The sequence below is a fragment of the Cupressus sempervirens genome, chromosome 7 (assembly GCF_028749045.1).
Source record: "Cupressus sempervirens isolate cs-2001-9-10 chromosome 7, ASM2874904v1, whole genome shotgun sequence".
Lineage (NCBI taxonomy): Eukaryota > Viridiplantae > Streptophyta > Pinopsida > Cupressales > Cupressaceae > Cupressus > Cupressus sempervirens.
Window position 1 is genome coordinate 542,712,506 of NC_143124.1, and position 21,551 is coordinate 542,734,056.

Here is a 21,551-nt window from a genome sequence, read left to right on the forward strand (position 1 = left end):
TGAAAAGGGGAATAAAATTGGAAAAATATTTTGGGATGGCAAGCTTATTACCCTTTTTTCCAAACCCTATTCAAAGACAAAGTATTTGTCCTTGCCTGTAGGAAAAGAGAACTCCAGATGGTAAGTGATCAAATTCTTTGTAAAATTGATGCTAATTCACTGGAGTCTATTTTCAATTCGCCTCTTTATGAAGAGACACCAGAAATTGATGAAAGCATTAAATAAAAATCCTGTTGCATGTCAAAAAGAAGTAAATAAATATCATGCGAATTGCCAATTTAAAATGCTAAGCCATTGATTTGAAATTATAATGGCTATGTTATCTTACATGGAGGCTTCAAATTCACATTCTGAAGCTTTCTTGGCCATGCCAATATCCCATTCATCATTAATTTTGGACCACCTAATTATGATTCTATTTTGTAGAAAGATCTTCCTTACCATTTGACAATACAAAAGTACATGATCTGCATATTCTTATCAATATTTTATCTTTCATAATGATATTGTAAAGGGCCATTTTAAATTTTCTGACTGAAGATCATTAAATGTCAGTTTCTTACCCAAAATCGGCAACCATAAATGGGATTTATCACAGGGAACTCCATGCTTGATCCACACATTCTAGGCTTAAGATTCCTTTCCTTTCGTGACATCTTTAAAAAGAATTCTTCATACACCTTTTAAACTTATATTTCTGTTAATCTGGCCTTGTCTCAAGTAAGATGTCCATTTTCTCTCACATTTGAAATGAGTTATCTTTCCAATCATTTCTAAAAATTTATCTCTATCAAAATTGTGGGGACATCCTGAATTCTTATATATGTTTTCTCGTAAATATATAATATAGCTTTTTAACTTGTCACTGCAAGTCCTTTTACATAGAGCTTTAGATTGGAACTTCTCACTTTGAGCCAGAGGAGCTGACCTTGTCCAGGTGTTTTCCATGAACAAAGCCTTGTCACTTTCTCTTGCATCCATTAAAATTCCTCATTAGTCAATGAGATGCACATTGAAGAGCAAAGAAAAGCTGAATCAGCATGGCGATAAAAACTATCAAAGATTTTTTCTTCTGGTTTTCCCAACATTATAATTTGCAATAGACCACTCTGTGTGACCCTTGGCGATGATTCATGGAATTAAATCTGGGAGCAATCTTGTCAGGGTTAAAAAACCATTGATTTAGGATTAGGAAAAAGTTACTGCAGAATATAAAAAGTTGAGAATCCTTAATGTTTTAGTTTCAAAAGGGCTGGGAGCCTAGCTTGATTGGCGAAAACTTCCTATGGTAAAGCATGAGGTCTACCCTCCCACAGCCCATGTGGTACTGGAGGATGTGTTGTGCTAGTGTCGCTGGTCATGTTAAAAAGTTTAATAACAGGCACACTGCAGTTTATAGAGGGTTCTATACCCAATTCCTGCACCCCAAAAGAATGTTTTATATTCAAAAATCACCAAAAAATGGAAAAGCATGATTTATCGTGGTTTTAAATTATAATAAGAAAAATAAATTGCATTTTCAAAATTGTCACTTCTTTGTCAAAAATCACATTTATAGTGAAACAAGATTGTTGGAAATTGAATCCAAGAACCACAATCTCTTGAAGAAATATGGTGCTGTTTTTTCCAAAGAGAAACACCTTGTGAAGGGGAGAACAATATCGTATGAAATAACTGAGATTCAAGCTGTTGGTTTCAATTATGTATGTCATATTTTTTTTTGTCCTAGATTTCAATGCCCTACTGTTACTAAGTTAATATTTTAAATGTGCATGCATTCTATATTAGTGCTGAAAACAAGTGATAGAAGATGTTCCATATTAACATCAAATTAGTTAAGGGAAATATGTCGGGAAAACTCAACCATGGTATTTTTTTTCCTCTATCAAAATCAATTCATCATTTAAATGCATCTAACATAAAATTTGGAATATTACTACTGTCATTGTGTAACAAATTCAGTCAATGGTGGTGAAAATTATAACCGAGAGTACAATAGTGAGGCATCCTCTATAAACATCGTGCAGGCTAGTAAATTCATATTACAAGTTTTGAAAATTTATTAAATTAGCCTTTAGGTAAGAGAAGATAATGCAAATCTGTACACATTTCCCAGATCCTGTTATTGTATACTCGGATACCATGTAGAGTGTAGATCTCCACATTTCCACCTCTTGGAAGGATATTGCAATTGGATTCTGAGCAGGGGAGGAATCCAGAATAGTGAAGGTGAAGCAACTAGCATCTTGTGGCTTGCTTTTGGTTCTGCTCATTGTAATGTAGGATAAACCTGTCTGTGAGTTAATTTTAAGATTTTTTTATCTTTTTGTCTTCAAATAATTATGATTTTTATCAGTTAAATGCAATTAAGGCCAAAAAGTAATAGTGTTTGATATTTTCCCTTCATTAGGAAATTTAGGTTTTGTAAAATATTTGGGTTCTGAATTGTTTACTTATAAGATATATATAATTTTTCACCAGAGATCTGCAAGATATCTTGTATCTTCCTGCTTAACTATATTTTTATGTTACTATCTTCTTGATAATGTGTTTGAATGCAATTCAGTTTGATATATATAATTGTATTTTGGATTAGGTACTTGAAGCCGGCTAAGACAGATTCAGAAAAGGAACCTTCTGAAGTTGTTTCTGATTTTCTGAGTTTGGTAAGAACTTGCATTCTTACGACTTCTTAAGGTGATTCCAACAATAATGATCAACTAATTGCTTGCTATGTTTCCAGGTTGCATATGTTTCTGGATCATATGATAGTGAGGAAGGCTTTATAAAATTGGACAAGAAAATTGCGGAGCATGAAGAATCGAAGAGTGGAAATGAGGGGCCTTCTAGAAGACTATTTTATCTTGCTCTGCCTCCATCAGTGTATCCAATAGTATGCAAAATGATTAGGCATTATTGCATGAATCAACGTATGTTAAGTTCTCTCTATTCTCTTTTTTGACTCTAAGCTAGTAGTTTTGACCACTTGGACTTGGGCGGGGGGGGGGGGCTCTTACTGTTTCCCAACAATTTTTAGCCATAACACTTTTCTGCAATTTTTTTTCTTCTCTATTCTCATACTATCCAAATTACATCACTGATAGACATAATACAATTCCCATAAAAGTACTTGCTTTCATTCTAAAAGGAAAACTACTCTTCTGCTATGATCTGTTGACTCAATCTTTCAGGACTTGCAGAGACATCAAACCTATGAGTTTGAAGTCAAAGGCTCAATCACCAGTGAAATGTCTGACATTATTCTGATAAATTGTGAGAATAAATGTGCATTTATAATACGAAATTCCTGACTGTGGTCTTTAGTAAACCATACATTTCTTTTCTTTATATGCACACTTACCTTTACCTACTCCTTTAATCAATTGTATATTTATTAATTTTCTGAAATCTCAATAATTGGTATTTTCTTTCTAAGTAGTTTTTATTAGGTGCCACTGCCAATGTGATTATTTGGAGAGTGTGTTATCAATATCTTTCTCAAGAGTTGTAAACAAATTTTTAAGTCAATATTGATTTCTTGTGTTATGTGTCCCATTTTGATGTTAGGAATTGATAAGACCTGGATTGTGTTAAATTTGAATATTAAAAACTACTCATATTGCATAAAAATAGATTGTTATGATTTGTTTCTTTGCCAGGTGGTTGGACACGAGTTATCGTTGAGAAGCCATTTGGAAAGGATTTAGATTCATCAGAGGCATTGAGTAATCAGCTTGGGGAGCTGTTCACTGAAGAGCAGATTTATCGTATTGATCATTATCTTGGGAAGGAATTAGTGCAAAATTTGGTGTGCTGTGCGCTTCCTACTTACATTTATCTTTGGAAAGTTGTTAATAAATCATAATTATCTCCTAATTCTTTGCTGATATTTCAAACTTTTCTTTGATTGGCAGTTAGTAGTTCGATTTGCAAACCGTCTCTTTTTGCCTCTTTGGAATCGTGATAACATTGATAATGTTCAGGTATGGAAAATCTGTTGTTTTCAGTGCTTTCTTTTCTGAAAAAAAATGAAGAATTCATTGTATGACAGCAAAACTAAGTTTGATTTTTGACCCAATATAGAAATCTGTTAACTGGCTTCCATTTATCTGTTAGCCTTTCTGTGATAATAAAGATTTATTATTTCTTTAAAATGGGTTTTGTCATGAATTTACTGGATAATAGTGAAAGGATGACCTCAGTCCTGGACATTTCTTCTTTGTACATATTATTTTATGTACCCAATTAACATTTTTTTTGAAAAACAATTGCGAACCACAGCCTTTTCTCCTTAGGCTCATGCATGAATTAATACATACTGCATGGTAGCTATAGGATTGGAATTCATTCTTATGTCATAAGTTCATTGGATTTTTGGTTTATTTTGATCTGACCTTCTCCATCCATTCACATGGTAGCTATATCATTTTAACTTTCTTATGCAAATTCATTGATTTTGAATCTTAACTTCAATACTCATTCATGTAAGTGACAATATGCTATTTACCACAGATTGTATTCAGGGAAGATTTTGGAGTAGATGGTCGAGGAGGATACTTTGATGAATATGGGTAGTCTCTGACTTCTGTGCTTACATAGGAGTTACTGACAATAATAAATAAATTGAATTCTACACTCATATTTGGATATGATGTGAATAAGAAATCTATGTCATGGATGTTTTATTTTTTCTGTGAAATATCCAATCAGTGTCATATTTATTGTAGTAGTTATTTTTCATTCTTTTATCTAACTATTTTGACTTTGAGAAATTTGATTCTTATTTTGTTTTGTAGAATCATCCGAGATATCATTCAAAATCATCTATTGCAGGTGATTTGTTTTCATTCTCTCTACCTCTGTAATGTCTGACAATCTTGGCCTTTAAGTAAATTTGAATCATTTCATTATAAGAGAAAATAATCTTAAATATATAACACAGGAGAATAAGGTAGCTCTTAGCACCCAATCGTGTTCTTGAATCCCAAGACCATTGACAGGTCAACTAATATTCTTACAAAGAGAAGATAATTTCTGGAGAATTCCACCAATGAGTGTATCTATGTCTTTTAGTATGTGTTTGTGGAATAGTTATATTCTCTCACAGAGAGGTCAAGTCTTAGTGGTACTGAAATAAAGATCTCAACAGCTACTATATTTCCTCCAGAATTTATACAGTAAAATGGGGCATGAACAACATAGTACTTTACTACAATTCCAAGGGCATCTTCTAAGGCTCATTAAATGTATTCTGCAGTTTTAACAAAAATAAGATTGATAAGTCACAATGATCTTTAAATACATATCATCAGCTAGATAGTTATATACTTTATGTATTGTCTTGAAATATGATTTGTCAATATGAATAAGATAATGTTGGTACAATTCTTATTTAGAATGGGATTGATGGATGAATCGTCAGTCCCAAATGTTAGGATTCAAATCACTGAATTCTGTTGTAATAAATTGGCTTGGGATTGTTAAATGAGTCATTAGTCAGGATACATACAGTTTTCCAAGAGGCATTCCTGGTTTATGTTATCCTAGACACCATCTGAACTTGGTGATTTTCTATTGTGTGATCATTTTGTCTGTTGGCCTGGATGTTATACTATGCAACTAGCTTACACTTTTTATAAATAATCTGTATCTAGCACCAGGGCCATGAGTTACAGTCGAGGTGGATACTTATTTATCCCATATCAAATAGTTTTTACTATGCATGTTATTTTTCATCATCTAATCTTTTCTGGAACCAAAATACCCATGCTTTTGTTTGCTAGTAGAAGTCTTTTAAAGATATGATGCTTATTTTATAGATCATTGTGTTTACATTTCAAGATAGTGGATTGTCATTAGTGTATTTGTTTTTTAATTATGATCTGATATTTGGCTTTCTTCCAAGAACATGTGTAAGTAATCCAGAAAAATATACTCATCTTCAAAATAGTACATGCAATATCTCTCATGCAAAATACTATTAGAGCTGTTTTTTCATTTGTAAAATACTTTAACAGTAGTTTATGTTTATTGTCATCTTTAGAGGTTTGTGCAAAATTAGTTCATGATGGTTTATATCAGTCCAAATGAAATATGGCCCTCTTGGCTTGATCAAAATTAATGGTCACTTTCTCATATTATCTTTTTTCATGGGCAGGTTCTTTGTTTGATATCTATGGAAAAACCAGTTTCCCTTTCACCTGAACACATTAGGGATGAAAAAGTCAAGGTTTGATATTTCTTTTCCCATGTGAATTATTTCTGCTATAATTATAAGAAACATGCATTTCAATGCTTTGTTGACGATGTTAAATATCTTCGTTTAATTTATCTATCATTGAAGCTTCCCATGAGTTGAGAAGAATATCTTTCCATAATGAAGATCTCAACTTGGAAATAATTTTAGAATTATCTGTTGCATGTATTTCATTAATAATGTTAAAATTTATTGAGTGTAATCAGGTCCTTCAATCAGTTCTACCTATAAGAACTGAAAATGTAGTTCTTGGTCAGTATGAGGGATATACAGAAGATCCAACTGTTGCAAAGGACTCCAAGACTCCAACATTTGCAACTGTGGTTTTGCAAATACATAATGAACGCTGGGAAGGTAATAATCTATGAGTGTATACAATCATTTACCATGACTTTCTATATCTTCTGATTAGTGCTGAATTAGTTTATTGATTTTTTCACAAAGCTGAATTTTGAGCTGACTGGAGGTTATGGTATGTCCGTTTTTTAATTGGCATGGTGTAAATATAATATTATTAGTTTTCTGTCAAATATTGAAGTAACATGATTCAATTAATGATTGGCAGGAGTTCCTTTTATCCTTAAAGCTGGCAAGGCATTGAATTCACGTAAAGCAGAAATCCGTGTTCAGTTCAAGGATGTTCCTGGTGATATCTTCAGATGTATGTATAATAACCATCAGATAATTGTAAATTAGATTTTTCAATACATACCTAATGTTAATTCATTCTTATGTCTTTCTTATTTATAAATGCTATTGTATGGTATCTCATGGCTGCATTAAAATTCTTATTTCCAATATAGTCTGGTCATAAATAATGTGCAAGAATGTTAAAACTGTTTAATCCAATAAAATATTATAACATTGTACATGAAGAAATACCATCTGCTGGGTGCAGTTTTTTACAATGTTTGAAGTTAACAAATTTTATCTTTATTAATGATAGTTACAGTTTGAATTTTAATATCAAGCAGTGACATCATCATCTAACAATAATTATTGTCAGGCAACAAGCATGGAAGAAATGAGTTTGTCATACGACTGCAGCCATCAGAGGCCATGTACATGAAGCTTACGGTATGGACATTGCTTTCAAATCTTAGGACTGGAATTAAACAAGTGCATGCTATTTTTTACTTGTGTTGTTATTTTATCTTATAGGTGGTCCCAAATGACAGATATATGATTAATGACTAGTTTCTGCATCATACTGTAGCAAACACCTATTAAAAAATATTAATCTTATTTGAGTTTCGTTATGGACACAGCATAGGTAAAGAGCAATAGGAAAACTTGAAAAACATAACTCACAAGGTATATCAATTTTTATAATTTATCTTTGAGACCATTTTGCTTCCTGCAGCAGTCTATTTGTGTTCTTATAAAATAGAAAACCATTTGTTTAATTCAGGCAGAGAGATAAAGTGATTCTTAAATAATTTGTATCATGGATGTGGGATTGAGATTTTTTTGGCATTCTTTCATTAAAATTTACATGTAGTCTAAAACTACTCAAATTTTTTTGATTACAATGGACCACGTATGGAGGAGTAGAGAGGACAGTCAGGGATGATAATTGCTGGACAAGTTCTAGTGTTCACCATACTATTTGTGTCTAGTTAAGATGATCAGCTGCATGCTGTAGAACTTTCTCTTTCTACATATTTTCATTAAGTTATCTTGAGAGGACAAGATTAAGTTCAGAATGTTCTATACCCTTATTGACACAAAATGATAAAGTTGTCAAATAAGTGTCTCTCTTTACCATTATTTCTTTCTGCGACCCGAATGTTCATGGAACTCATGTAATTTAAGTATTCTATTCTATCTATTATTTCTACCAATAGTAGGGTTTCTTTTAGCATTTTCCGGGAAGAATCTGTTACATTGTAATGTTTCCTGTGCAGGTAAAGCAGCCTGGCCTTGAAATGTCTACCACACAGAGTGAGTTAGATCTGTCTTATACACAGCGCTATCAAGGCATTGTTATTCCTGAGGCATATGAGCGGCTAATACTTGACACGTAAGTTAGCCTACTTTAACTTTTGGTCTTCTGAGTCCTTAAAGTTCTAACTACATTGATGGCTCAAATTCTTCTACATATGTAGTAGAGAAGTTTTGTTCAAACCATTAATGACCATATTAATTAAATCAGTTAACACATAGAACCTTAATTTGATATAAAAGTAGATACAATCAATGGGATGGAAATATGTACATGCCTTATGCAACAATACTACTATAAATTATAGTATAACATAATAGAGAATATTCATAGTTAAAGGGCAGTTTGCAGCTCAAGCCTTTTGTAATAGGCTGTCCTGCTCACACACTGTTTTTAACCTTTTCGTACTCCGTAATTTTGTCAAATAGTTGGATGACAATCTAACTTCTGTGTTTTCTAAGTTTGTTGAAATTGCAATTGCTTGGAGGTTTTAATGACTTCGACAGATCACTTGAATAGAGAACACAATGTATGTTTCAAGTAATATTTCAGTGCTTACTAATTAAAAACACAATAATATAACAATGTAGTTTAAAATTTAAATACATATATGGACTGTGTTCTTCCCACTGGTAAATTGAAGGTTAAGCAGTAATAGATAGCTCAGATTTGACAGAAAATAAGTTTGTATTACAATAACAATGTCAATGCCTAGACTTTGTAATATCTCAGTCAGATATTATACCCAATTCTTTCCTCAAACAATTTTCAGAATATAAACATGTATCTTATGCAAATAAATCAGCACAATAAACCAGCAATGAATCAGTAAATAGCCAGCAAATGCTCATTAAACTTCAGAACTCATTATTGTATTATACATCAGCAATACAATAACTAAGTCCATTCTTAAAAAAAGAATACACTTAGATTGGAGATTAACATAAATGCACCGATAATCCCAAATGTGAATTCTGATGTGAATCCACCGCAAAGATGAATCGGGGCTACGTCCAATCCACCTAAGAAGAGCCTGAAGGTTTCCGTCCTTATGATGCTCAACAAGAGAAAGTTAGCCACTTCCTGCAGTTCTCTAAAGAGAAACTAGAAAAATCAATCTCAATTCCTAGCATATCCAAACGAGCTCATCCCTCTTTTTAAGACCCAACATGTGACTCTTGAGCTTCCTTCTCCTTTTGTCATTTCTCTCTTTAATGCCTTTTATCTCCCTCTTTAATATTAAATTGACTCATCTTATTAATTTTCTTTAAACTCTCATAAGTCAAATTTAATATTTTATAAGTTTGACTTAAGAATTCCCAATGTCCCAAAAAGGGGACATTGCAAGTCCTCCCTCGAGATTGCTTGTCCTCGGGCAATCGGTGCTAGGATCCCATATAAATCTGTAAGTAGCCTTGTAGACCAATCTGAAAATCACTACTATGCCCATCTGCTGCACTATTCTGATTAAAACTGCTCCAAGCCCAAACTTGTATAGCAACTTGTCATAATCTGCAAGAGGTAAGGCACTCATCCTATCAACACCCAAATCCTAAACCAGCCTTAGAAAAATTGCTCCAACATCTCGCTATGCTAATCTTGTATAAATAATAGGTCCTAAATTATGAAGCCACTCATCAATACGCTGCTGAAGTACACCGTCAATCACATCAATACCAGGATTCTATGCTATTATACTATCACAACCATTAAATGTGAGAAGATATAAATGTCTCGAGGAGCTATTATTACTATAAAACTCTCCATCTGTGAGTGATCTCCCGTGGAAATGCATACTGATCTCCATCACAACTGTCCATCCTAAGCTCCTGATGAAGGAATCAAAATGCTCAATACCTGAAATCAATAACAAAGGTGTAGAGAGGCTATACATTTCGTCATCAGTTTGAAATACACCTGGATATGATGTTGTCATGAGCAAAGAAAGGACTAAGAATCTATCCCCTATGATCAAATAATCAATCCTCAACCAAGATCTACTTAGCTGGTAAAGCAAGGAGTCCATCCAACTCATGTGTATGTCAGAAACTGAAACCATGTGTAAGCTGATTGGAGAATGAGAATTAGTGTTAAATCTGAAAATCGGATTACCACACTAATCCTGTGAACAAAACTCACTACTAAGAATTGCAACTGGGTCCCACATTCTCTAGTCAAGATCATCCTCATCATGGAAATCAGAAAGATCTTCTATATTTAGCTCAAAAAGTGGATTATCAAAAGTCCAATCAGCATCCACCTCAAACAAGGAAATGTCTATTAGCTGAAAATGATCCAAAGCTACGTTTCTTGATCTCCTGGGGCAGCCATCCAATTTGTACATCTGCTAGATGCTATCGAGTTCTTTAATCACTTGCTGAAAAAACTCATGGCTTCTTTTATCCTCCTACTCCCTAGATTTTTTGGTGTCAACAATCGAACTTTTTGCTTTATGAAGAGCAACTCGTGTATTATTCAGTGCCTCCTGAGCATTCTTAAGCTCCCTATTGAGCTTATTAACCTCATCCTCTTTTTTCCTTAGTTGACTAGCATATAATTCAGCAACCTTTAATCCATGTCTGAAAACAACACAAATAATCTGATTTCAAAGATTCTAAGGCTGCCTTAACCCTTTGCAAATCAGCAATGGTAGAATCACTTTCCATTCCCTTTTTCCTCTCTTCTATATGTGCCTTCCTGTAGATATTTTCAACGATCCTGTGAGTATCATCATAACACAACAAGGCTGCAACAATCATCTTTTCATCAACTTTTAGCTGTTTTTTCAAAGAATCATTGTTACTTTAGCATGTATTATCTAATTGGTCACCTCTAACACCATCATCTTGAAATTCTATTTTTGATTATTCCACTAAATCCATATTATGTATAAATGAGTTGTCATAGAAAATACATGACTCATTAAGGACGTCATCAATGCCATCATATACTCCAAGCTCCATATTTGATTGAGTTGTGTACAATGATAGGGTAGCTGTCATGTTATCAGTTTTGGGCAAATTCTTATCATCTAAAGTCTCTGACAAACTCTCCCCTCCAATTAGACCATCCTTCTCAAGATGTTTGTCTATGACCAACTCCAAGACACCAATGTACAGAGTTCCATAACCCATACTTTTGTTGTTTTCTAGGAGCAAACTTGTGGGATTTTCATCTTCCTCTTTGCCGGTCTGATTTTCTATGTCTGCCTTAGCTTCATTATGATCTTCACACTTGTGATTTGGGTCCAAGTTTGTTGGCTTGCGAAACAAATTTGTTCTCTTCTCCTTTGATTTTTGCTCATTTTTGGGAATCCTACAACTTGTTCACTTGCTGATGTTAACTCATGTTCAATCATAAACTCTTTGAATATGTCCAACTTATATTCAATTAGTTCCTCCACAGGTGAGATTATGTTCTTCCTTCTCCACCATAGCCAACAAATCTGATTTAATTGCTTACATATGTCATCTTTCTCATCAAGTATTAATGACAAAATGGTTTTTATGCAAGCTCACAATGTTAGAATGATGTCTTCTAAATTCTTTTAAGAACGTTTGAAACAATTGTCAAATCATCTTCTCACAACCGAAGTCCATGTAATGGCCCTTGCCAATAGGCCACTAATAACCACTAATACTAAACTGTGAAATTTCGTCAAACACTTGACATGCAAACTAAATACACTGCTGAAAGTAAAATGCTGAATAAAGGAAATTGTTGTGCAACAAATCTTCTCAAATAGCTGATGTAAAATAGTGCCAATATATTTATTCAATGATAATCAAATGCTTTTACATATGATACGCGATTTTCAACTCAAAGCATTACAACATGGCACATTACAAACAAACCCTCACTGGCTAAATGCAATTGAGAATTTTTTGCAACTACAAACTGAAATGAAAGAACCTGGATTGAGCAAATGCTGGAGACTGAATGCCAAAGAAGAAATGATGAAAATGCAACTCCAACCTGCCCTCAAACTTGCTGACCTACGACCTGCAGGTACATCCGTACATGTACGGACTAGTATGACACCTGGCAAAAATAAATGCTGGGCTGAAAGGTGCTGAAAATGCTATGGAAATAATCACCAGGCTCCAAGGAAAATTCTCCTAGAAAATAAAAATCAAACTCCCAGCCAACAGTGAGATATGAGCAAAAATGTATGTCCAGGCTGAAAATTGAACCTTACTAGAAAATGTCCAAATAAGCCCAACTTGAAGTAGTTGAATACCACTTTCAAAGTGCAACCCTTCAAAGGATATTTCACCTCCTCAGTTATGCAAATCCTTAGGAGACTTCGTTCCTAATGATCAAATGACAATCTGCAAACCAAGATGGCGCCAGAAATGCTCAAAGAGAAAAGTAGTGTAAACTCAAGTCATAGGATGTCCAAATGAGAGGCCAAGCACTCTATTTATTCACTTTACTAAGAAGCCACTAATAACTTATAGAAGTATCCATAAAATATTCTTATGAAATTCCTTTATAATGGACTTTTATATAAAAAGTAACCTTATAAAATAAAAAGTGCAACTCAACTCAAAATTATAATATTTTGGCCCCGCGTAACACATAAAATAAAAATATGATAAACACCATCTCTCCAAGAGCAAAATAGACCATCCAATCCCCAAATAATCATCAGAATGACTCTCTCACTAAAATCATCTGACTACGAGAGTCCATGATAGGCAAATTCACTAAAAATGACATGTCACTAAGAAGGGGACATGACAGTTCGCCCTTCTTGAAATTGCTTGCCCTCAAGCAATCTCAAAGCTAGATGTTGCAAAATATCTTCTCCCTCCCATGTGGCATCCTCCTCGGGTAAATCTCTCCACTTCACCAAGTACTCTCTGATAGTCCTCCCATGGAATTGTCTCTCTCTGCTATCAATGATGTACTAAGGAACAAGAACCAATTTCCCTTCATCATCCAATGGAGGAAGAACTGCTGAAAGCACAACATGCTGACCCAATGCTTTCTTGAGCCGTGACACATGAAAAACATTGTGCACCCTGATGTCTATTGGAAGCTCAAGCTCATAAGCCATCTCACCTATCCGCCTGATAATCTTGAAAGGGCCATAGTATCTAGGCTTAAGCTTCTCTAACCCCCACTTCCTTAGAGTAGACTATCGGTAAGGCTACAACATGAGGTAAACCATGTCACCAACCTCAAAACTCCTTTCTGTCCTCTTTTGGTCTACATACTGCTTATGCTGATTCTGTGCTCTGGCAATATTATCTCCGAGAGCATCAACAATGTCCTTGCTCTCTTGAAGCAAATCCCCAGCACGAGGAACTCTAACATCTCTCATAAGCAAATCAACAAAGCTCGGTGCATTATAGCCATATAGTGCTCTGAAAGGAGTTATTTGAATAGACATGTGATAGGTAGTATTATAGCAATACTCACATAAATAAATCCATCTAACCCATGCTTTCTTTTGACCAGCCACGTAGTTCCTCAAATATCCCTCCACCCACTTATTTACTATCTCTGTCTGCCCATCAGTCTGCGGGTGGTAACTAGTGCTAGGTGTGAGCTTAGTGCCACATAAACGGAACACCTCCTGCCAAAAATGACTCAAGAACTTGCTGTCCCTGTCACTCACTATGCTCTGGGGTATCCCATGCAGTCTGAAAATCTCCCTGAAAAAGACTTCAGCCACCTGCACTGTCGTGTAAGTAGTAGTGATGGAAAGGAAGTGTGCATACTTCGTCAACCTATCTACCACCACATAGATGCAATCTCGCCCTTGGGCCTTAGGCAAGCCTGTAATGAAATCCATGGATATGCACTCCCACTTCCTGTCAGGGATGAAAAGTGGTTGTAGGAGCCTTGCTGGAAAGGTGTGCTCTTGTTTGTTCTGCTGGCAAACATGGCATTCTCTAACATACTACAACACATTTGCCTTGAGCCCCTTCCATGTGAATCGCTCGCATACCTGCTTGTACATTTTGAAGTATCCAAGATGTCCAGCTATAGGTGAGTCATGTAGTGCTCTCATAACAATACGCTTCACCTTCGATCCTGGGACTAAGAATATCCTGTTCTTGTAGGTAATCAAATCATCCACAAGTGTATACCTGGTATCAACAATTGTCCCATCAACAATCCCGGATGCCCATGAATCTCTAGCATACTCAGCAATGATCAAGTGCCTCCAATCTTCTGATATCTAAATCATAGCACTGAGATGTGGTCTATGTGACAAAGCATCTACTACCACATTCTGAGTCCCTTTCACATAGGAGATGTCAAAATCATAAGCCTGCAGTTTACTAACCCACTTTTGTTGCCTATCATTGAGATCTCTCTGTCCAAGGAAATGTCTCAAACTATTGTGGTCAGTTTTAATGCAAAACTTACCACCCACTAGATATTGCCTGAATTTAGCCAATGCATGCATAATAGCCAACATCTCCTTGTCATATATACTAAATGATCTCTTTGGCCTATGGAGCTTCCAGCTGTCAAATGCAATGGGGTGCTTTTCCTGCATCAGAACAACACCAATACCCTCTCGAGATGCATCACACTGAAGCTTAAATGGCTTCGAGAAGTCGGGCAATGCTAACACAGGGCACGTAGTCATGATCTCCTTGAATCTCTCAAAGCAAGCTTGTGCTTCAGGTGTCCAAACAAAGGCTCCCTTCTTCAACAAATCTATCATATGAGCTGCATGACGTGAATACCCACTAACAAATCTGCGGTAGAAACCACACAACCCAAGAAACACTCTCAACTGTGTTAGGTTCTCTGGAGTAGGCCAATCCACAATAGCACTGATCTTATTAGGATCCATCCTTACTCCCTTTGCACTAATGATGTGACCCAAATACAATAGCTCTGTCATGCCCAAATCACATTTGGACTCCTTAGCGTACAAGGACTCCAACTACAAGATTCCCAAAACTGTCTCCAAGTGCTCCATGTGCACCTGCCAAGTCCGATTGTAAATCAGAATATCATCAAAGAAGACTAACACATACTTCCTCAACTGGTGACGGAAGACCTTGTTCATGGTGGATTGAAAAGTAGCTGGTGCATTGGTGAGGCCAAATGGCATGATCACAAACTCAAAATGCCCACAATGACATCTGAAGGCAGTCTTCTCAATATCCTGCTCTCTAACTCTGATCTGATGGTAGCCGGATCTCAAATCAATCTTCGTGAAGTAACATGCACCATGAAGCTCATCAATCAACTCATCAATCCGTGGAATGGGGTACCTGTTCTTGATTGTCCTCTTGTTCAACACCCTGTAATCAATGCACATCCTCAATGTACCATCCTTTTTCTTCACCAATACAATCGAAGAAGCAAAAGGAGACTTGCTAGGCCTGATGTGACCCATCACAAGAAGCTCCTTGATGGTTTTCTCGATCTCATCCTTGAACCTCTTAGGATGCATATATGGTGTAATCATCACGGTTTTAGCACCCTCGTCCAACTCAATGATGTGCTCAATACCTCCGTCTGGTGGTCTGCCAGGTGGAATGTCACTGAAGACTTTGTCATACTTCACTCTCAACCTCTGTATGGTTGGGTGATACTTTGTCTTATGCTGTCCCTCCTTTTAGGCATGAGAGTACATACGGCTGCCCACTCGATGTCATCATGTCCGGTTATCCTCTCCAGCTGTCTGAAGGAAATAATCCTGATGTCTCCATGCCTGATGACTCTCAAAATGTGTTGCTTCCCATCCACTTCAAACTTAATCTCCATGTCCTTCAATCTGAAGGTAACCTCTTCCAATGAGCACAACCACTCCATCCCAAGAACAATATCCAGATCACCCATGTTTACAACATGACAGTCCGCCTTGAACTCATAGTTGTTCAGGCGTAAGGGCAAATTTCTAACCATCTTGTTACACTTAAGAGTGTAACGATCAACAACCTGTACTCGTAGCCCCTCAAACTCCTTAGTCATAATTCCACGACATTCAACAAAATGTGCATCAATGAAATTGTGCGTAGCACCTGTATCAACCAAAGTAATAACTCTTTGCCTTGCTAAAACACCACGCAATCTAAAAGATCCTTCCTGCTGAATGCTAGACAAGCGTGCCTCTTGTAAGTGCAACTCGGGCTCCTCTTGAGTCGCTAGAGCTTCTGCTTTTGCCTCGGGCTCTGCATCACTATGATCAACCTCATGTCTAGAATTATCAGGATCTGACCCCTCATAGTAAGCCCACATAACCCTGTTGGCCTTCCCCTTAGGCCTCATAGGACAATCATGATCTCTGTTGTAGGGACCCTTGCAGAAAAAACATAGCTTCTTCCTACGCAGGTCATTCAATGTCTCCATATCCAAAGGTGCAGTAGACTTACCCTTGGGGTCACCTTTTTTCCCCTTGTTTTTATCAAACTTCTTATTGTCCTTGAATGAAGAAGTGCTCCTGGAGGTGAACCCGCTGGAGGGTGCTGTGAGCTCCATGCTTCGTGCCTTCCTCATAGCCTCCTACAATGAAGGGGGATCGAGTGCCTTGATCCACCCCTTTAGAGGTTCAAACAACCCCTCTGTGAATAGTATAACCAACCTCCTCTCGGACACATCTTGCACCATCACTGATAATCTTTGAAACTCACTAATGTAGACCTTGAAACTATCTGTCTGTCTCAACTGGGCAAGATCATGGAAGAAGACCTCTGGGTCTTTCTTATCAAAACGCTCTACCAATCTATCCACAAAATCCTGATAGGATGTCACCTGATTATGCTACAATGTAACCATACCATGTGACCACCAATCATATGTTGTGCCCTCTAAATGCAAAGTGGCATACCTGATAGCATCCGTCTCTGACATAGGCCTCAATGCTAGAAATGTATCTAACTTATGGATCCAGGCTTGTGTTGTCATTTGTCCACTGCCATCAAAAGATGGTAAGGTGAGCTTGCTAGCAGCTCATTGCAACTCATTGTCCTAACCTCCTCCAGGCCTCCAGTTCTGCCTACTACTCTTCATGTGCTCTCTTCTCTGATTCAGGTAGCGATCAAAATTCAGCAACTCACGAACATGTGGAGGTAGTGCCTGCCATTCTGCATCTGCAGCTCGAAGATCATCCTAAAAGTCCTCTGGCATATCGTCCTCTATTGCCTCCTGGGTCGCCTCTCTAAGGAATGTAGGACGTGTAGGCCTGTTTGTAGTCCATGACCTGTGCCTAGGAGCACCCTGTGAACCTGCTACACTCCTGTTATCCTGCTCTGGTGTCCCCCTACCCTGTTCCTGATTCCTCAGCTGAGCAACTTTTTCCATCATAGTAGTCAATGCACATATAGACTGAACCATCTCCTGCTGTCCAATAGCCATAGCCCAAAAGAAGTTTCTAGCCTCATCCTCATCAGTCCTGGGGACTCTAGGTGGACTCTGTGACTGTCTTTCACCCATATTAAGTATATCTCTAAATTCCTACTCACCATCAGGTGCTGCTCTCTTACGTGTATAACACTTGTGATACCCAAAAGCTGAAGGATGCATAAAGATTCTTTACCCAACAGGATGGTAAGAACACCACTCTGATACCACTATAATGGCCCTTGCCAATAGGCCAATAATAACCACTAATACTAAACTATGAAATTCCGTCAAACACTTGACATGCAAACTAAATACACTGCTGAAAGTAAAATGCTGAATAAAGGAAATTGTTGTGCAACAAATCTACTCAAATAGCTGATGTAAAATAGTGCCAATATATTTATTTAATGATAACCAAATGCTTTTACATATGATATGCGATTTTCAACTCAAAGCATTACAACATGGCACATTACAAACCCTCACTGGCTGGATGCAACTGAGAATTTCTTGCAACTACAAACTGAAATGAAAGAACCTAGATTGAGCAAATGTTGGAGATTGAATGCCGAAGATGAAATGATAAAAATGCAACTCCAACCTGCCCTCAAACTTGCTGACCGTACGACCTGTAGGTACATCTGTACATGTACGGACTGGTATGACACCTGGCAAAAATAAATGCTGGGCTGAAAGGTGCTGAAAATGCTATGGAAATAATTGCCAGGCTCCAAGGAAAATTCTCCTAGAAAATAAAAATCAAACTCCCAGCCAACAGTGAGATATGAGCAAAAATGTATGTCCAGGCTGAAAATCGAACCCGGCTGGAAAATGTCCAAATAAGCCCAACTTGAAGTAGCTGAATACCACTTCCAAAGTGCAACCCTTCAAAAGATATTTCACCTCCTCAGTTATGCAAATCCTTAGGAGACTTCGTTCCTAATGATCAAATGACAATCTACAAACCAAGATGGTGCCACAAATGCTCAGAGAGAAAAGTAGTGTAAACTCAAGTCATAGGATGTCCAAATGAGAGGCCAAGCACTCTATTTATTCACTTTCCTAAGAAGCCACTAAGAACTTCTAGAAGTATCCATAAAATATTCTTATGAAATTCCTTTATAATGGACTTTTATATAAAAAGTAACTTTATAAAATAAAAAGTGCAACTCAACTCAAAATTATAATATTTTGGCCCCGCGTAACACATAAAATAAAAATATGATAAACCCTATCTCTCCAAGAGCAAATCAGACCATCCAATCCCCAAATAATCATCAGAATGACTCTCTTACCAAAATCATTAGAATATGAAGCGTTGTCAAGTGAAGCTCAAATTTTCCTTCCACTTCTAGATAGCACAAAAACCTTCGACAAGAACAAATAAATTTAGCCTTAATAATATTTCTGCACCAATATATTTAATTTTGGCCTGTGGATTTTAATGCCAACATCGAATTTCAAACTATAGCAACAACGTTTCAGTATTCACCACCTGTTTTTTTTTCTTGGTCCCGATAAAAGTCACCTTTCTTTTGGTTTTAGTTTTGCTTGTAATGGATCCACTATGGTTCCAATATACAAATATCTAGAATGAAATTGAGAATGGTCATTCTTCAAAATTCAAATTTTGGGATAAACTTTTATTTCTATTTGTCTACCTTCAACAATACAATCAACTGCTTCATGTAAATCAACAACTTTCTAAAATCGATTCAGCATATCTTCTTTTCTCATCAAACGGTCCCATCAATTGCTAAACATGTAATACCAATTGTTTCTGAACTATCGTTGATTTTCAGTGACATTTAAAAATGGCTAATTAATTACACCTAGCTTGCAAGGTTCAATACTTAAAATGATATTAAGCCTCATCAATTGGTCGGCGTACTTGGCTCCTTGAGAAGCATTCCAACTAGACAATGCCAATTATTTTTAATTATTCTTCAATTTGCAAAAGTTTTCCCAGACATGAATAATCCAACTCTTATTTCTTTTCTCCTCACAGTAGATAAGAATGTCGATACTTAAGAGTAAATTTGTTCTCGATCACCAAACAATATTCAACCAAAACTAAATCTATAAATATTTAGCACAACCCCACAGGATGGTGAGATCGATGCTCTAAGAAACCCTTATGTAAATTTGTCTATGCTATAACTTCACAGGCTAGTAGGAAAACCATCTCTGATATTACTGGAATATCCCAATTGGATATTATACCCAATTTTTCCTCAAATAATTTTCAGAATATAAACATGTACCTTATGCAAATAAACTAACACAATATGCCAACAATGAACCAGTAAATAACCAAAAAATGCTCATTAAACTCCAAAACTTTTTATTGTATTATACATCAACAATACAATAACAATCAAGTCAATTCTAAAAAACAGAAATACAATCAAATTGGAGATAAACAATATATGCACTTGTAATCCGAAATGTGAACTCTGATGTGAATCCACAAGAAAGATGAATTGGGTTACGTCTAATCCACCTAAGAAGAGCCTGAAGGTTTCTGTCCTCTGGATTCTTAACAAAAGAAAGCTAGCCACTTCCCGTAGTTCTCCAAGGAGAAACCAAAAAATCAATATTAATTAACAACATATCCAAGTGAGCTCCTCATCCCTCTATTTAAGACCCAACATGTGACTCTTGCGCTTCCTTCTTCTCCTTTCGTCATTTTCTCTCTTTAACACCTTTTAACTCCCTCTATAATATTAAATTGACTCATCTTATTAATTTTCTTTAAACTTTCATAAGCCAAATTTAATATTTTATGAGTTTAACTTCAGAATTCCTAATGTCCCAAAAAGGGGACATTACAGACTTACATACCAAAACATTGTTACCCTGAATGATATTCTGATGGAATACAACAATAGTATTTTGCAGAACTTCAAACGTCACCTATAGGCTATGTACGACAGTTCTCTTGCTGATGACTAGCTACAACAGCTATGCAAACCATTTCAGGCTTAACACCATTAATCCCAAGTATAATCAGATAGTATGTCATGATCACAAGGGTGCATTTTATGTGTCTAGACTCTAACCCTTCTTTGACTAGTACAGTATAGACTGACTTAGAATGTCTTTCTACAATAGTGTGCCATCCTCCATTGATGACTGTATGGCGCAAAAGCTTGAATATCTTTGTGTAGTATAGAGTTCGATACCCTAGCATCTCATAAACAGACCCAACAACTTATACTAACACTCCAACTCCAACTCCCAAATTCAAACACTTTCTTGGTGACATTGGCAAGTGAAAGAAATAGACATCTTTGTCAAATGAATTTTAACTTTAAGCACTTACAAATCCTCTTAACTATATCTTGCAAGAGCGAGAAGAATGCTGGTGTAGAGGAATTTTTTAATAACTCCAACTAGTTATAACTTTATCAAGCACCAAATTCTTTTATAATTCAATTGTTTGACATTTCATCAAACACTTTGCAAGCAAGTTCTGATACCACTGTAATAAACCATGTTGACTCTCAAACAATCTGTGCTGAAGAATTGATTTTTTTTTTGTTCTTGAGATTTTGCAATTTTTGATACAACAATATAGCAGCAAAATAGAAGATATTGCAATAATAATTACAACTCAAATATTTCAATATTAGATAGAGAATATACAGCTGAAAAATTCCAAATTTCAATATCAACTTAGATAGAGTATTTTCACAAAATACCAACAACCCAGTTAATAAACTATCCCTTATTATTTAAATTAACAATACCCAGAAAAATTAGGAGTTACAATCCATGAACTTATAGGTAAGACATGCCTTGAAACCCTCTGAAATGAAGACTAGCAGCAACAAATTAATTCTTCAACCAACAAATGCAACTACAGATATGGAAAACACTGCTCTCAAAGTGCAGGAAGAAAATAATACCTAGTAGCAAATATAAATATGGGTTCCACTAACTCCAAATTAACCAGTGCACAATTTAATATAATAATCCCCATGAATCACTTCACAAATCAGTCAAACCCCAATCTCTCCTTAGCCA

At 36.0% G+C, this 21,551-nt stretch overlaps 1 protein-coding gene across 1 annotated transcript in view; it reads left to right on the forward strand.

Moving 5' to 3' along the window:
- The window catches only part of LOC149547913 (glucose-6-phosphate 1-dehydrogenase, cytoplasmic isoform-like), a 107,286-nt gene that overhangs the window by 55,445 nt on the left and 30,290 nt on the right, over window positions 1-21,551 (forward strand). The window contains exons 4-14 of the mRNA XM_089791960.1: window positions 2,597-2,666; window positions 2,744-2,930; window positions 3,660-3,808; window positions 3,915-3,983; window positions 4,513-4,571; window positions 4,797-4,833; window positions 6,158-6,229; window positions 6,463-6,610; window positions 6,822-6,917; window positions 7,263-7,333; window positions 8,164-8,279. Coding sequence (XP_089648086.1) covers window positions 2,597-2,666; window positions 2,744-2,930; window positions 3,660-3,808; window positions 3,915-3,983; window positions 4,513-4,571; window positions 4,797-4,833; window positions 6,158-6,229; window positions 6,463-6,610; window positions 6,822-6,917; window positions 7,263-7,333; window positions 8,164-8,279 — 1,074 coding nt within the window. The remainder of the gene's footprint in view (window positions 1-2,596; window positions 2,667-2,743; window positions 2,931-3,659; window positions 3,809-3,914; window positions 3,984-4,512; window positions 4,572-4,796; window positions 4,834-6,157; window positions 6,230-6,462; window positions 6,611-6,821; window positions 6,918-7,262; window positions 7,334-8,163; window positions 8,280-21,551) is intronic.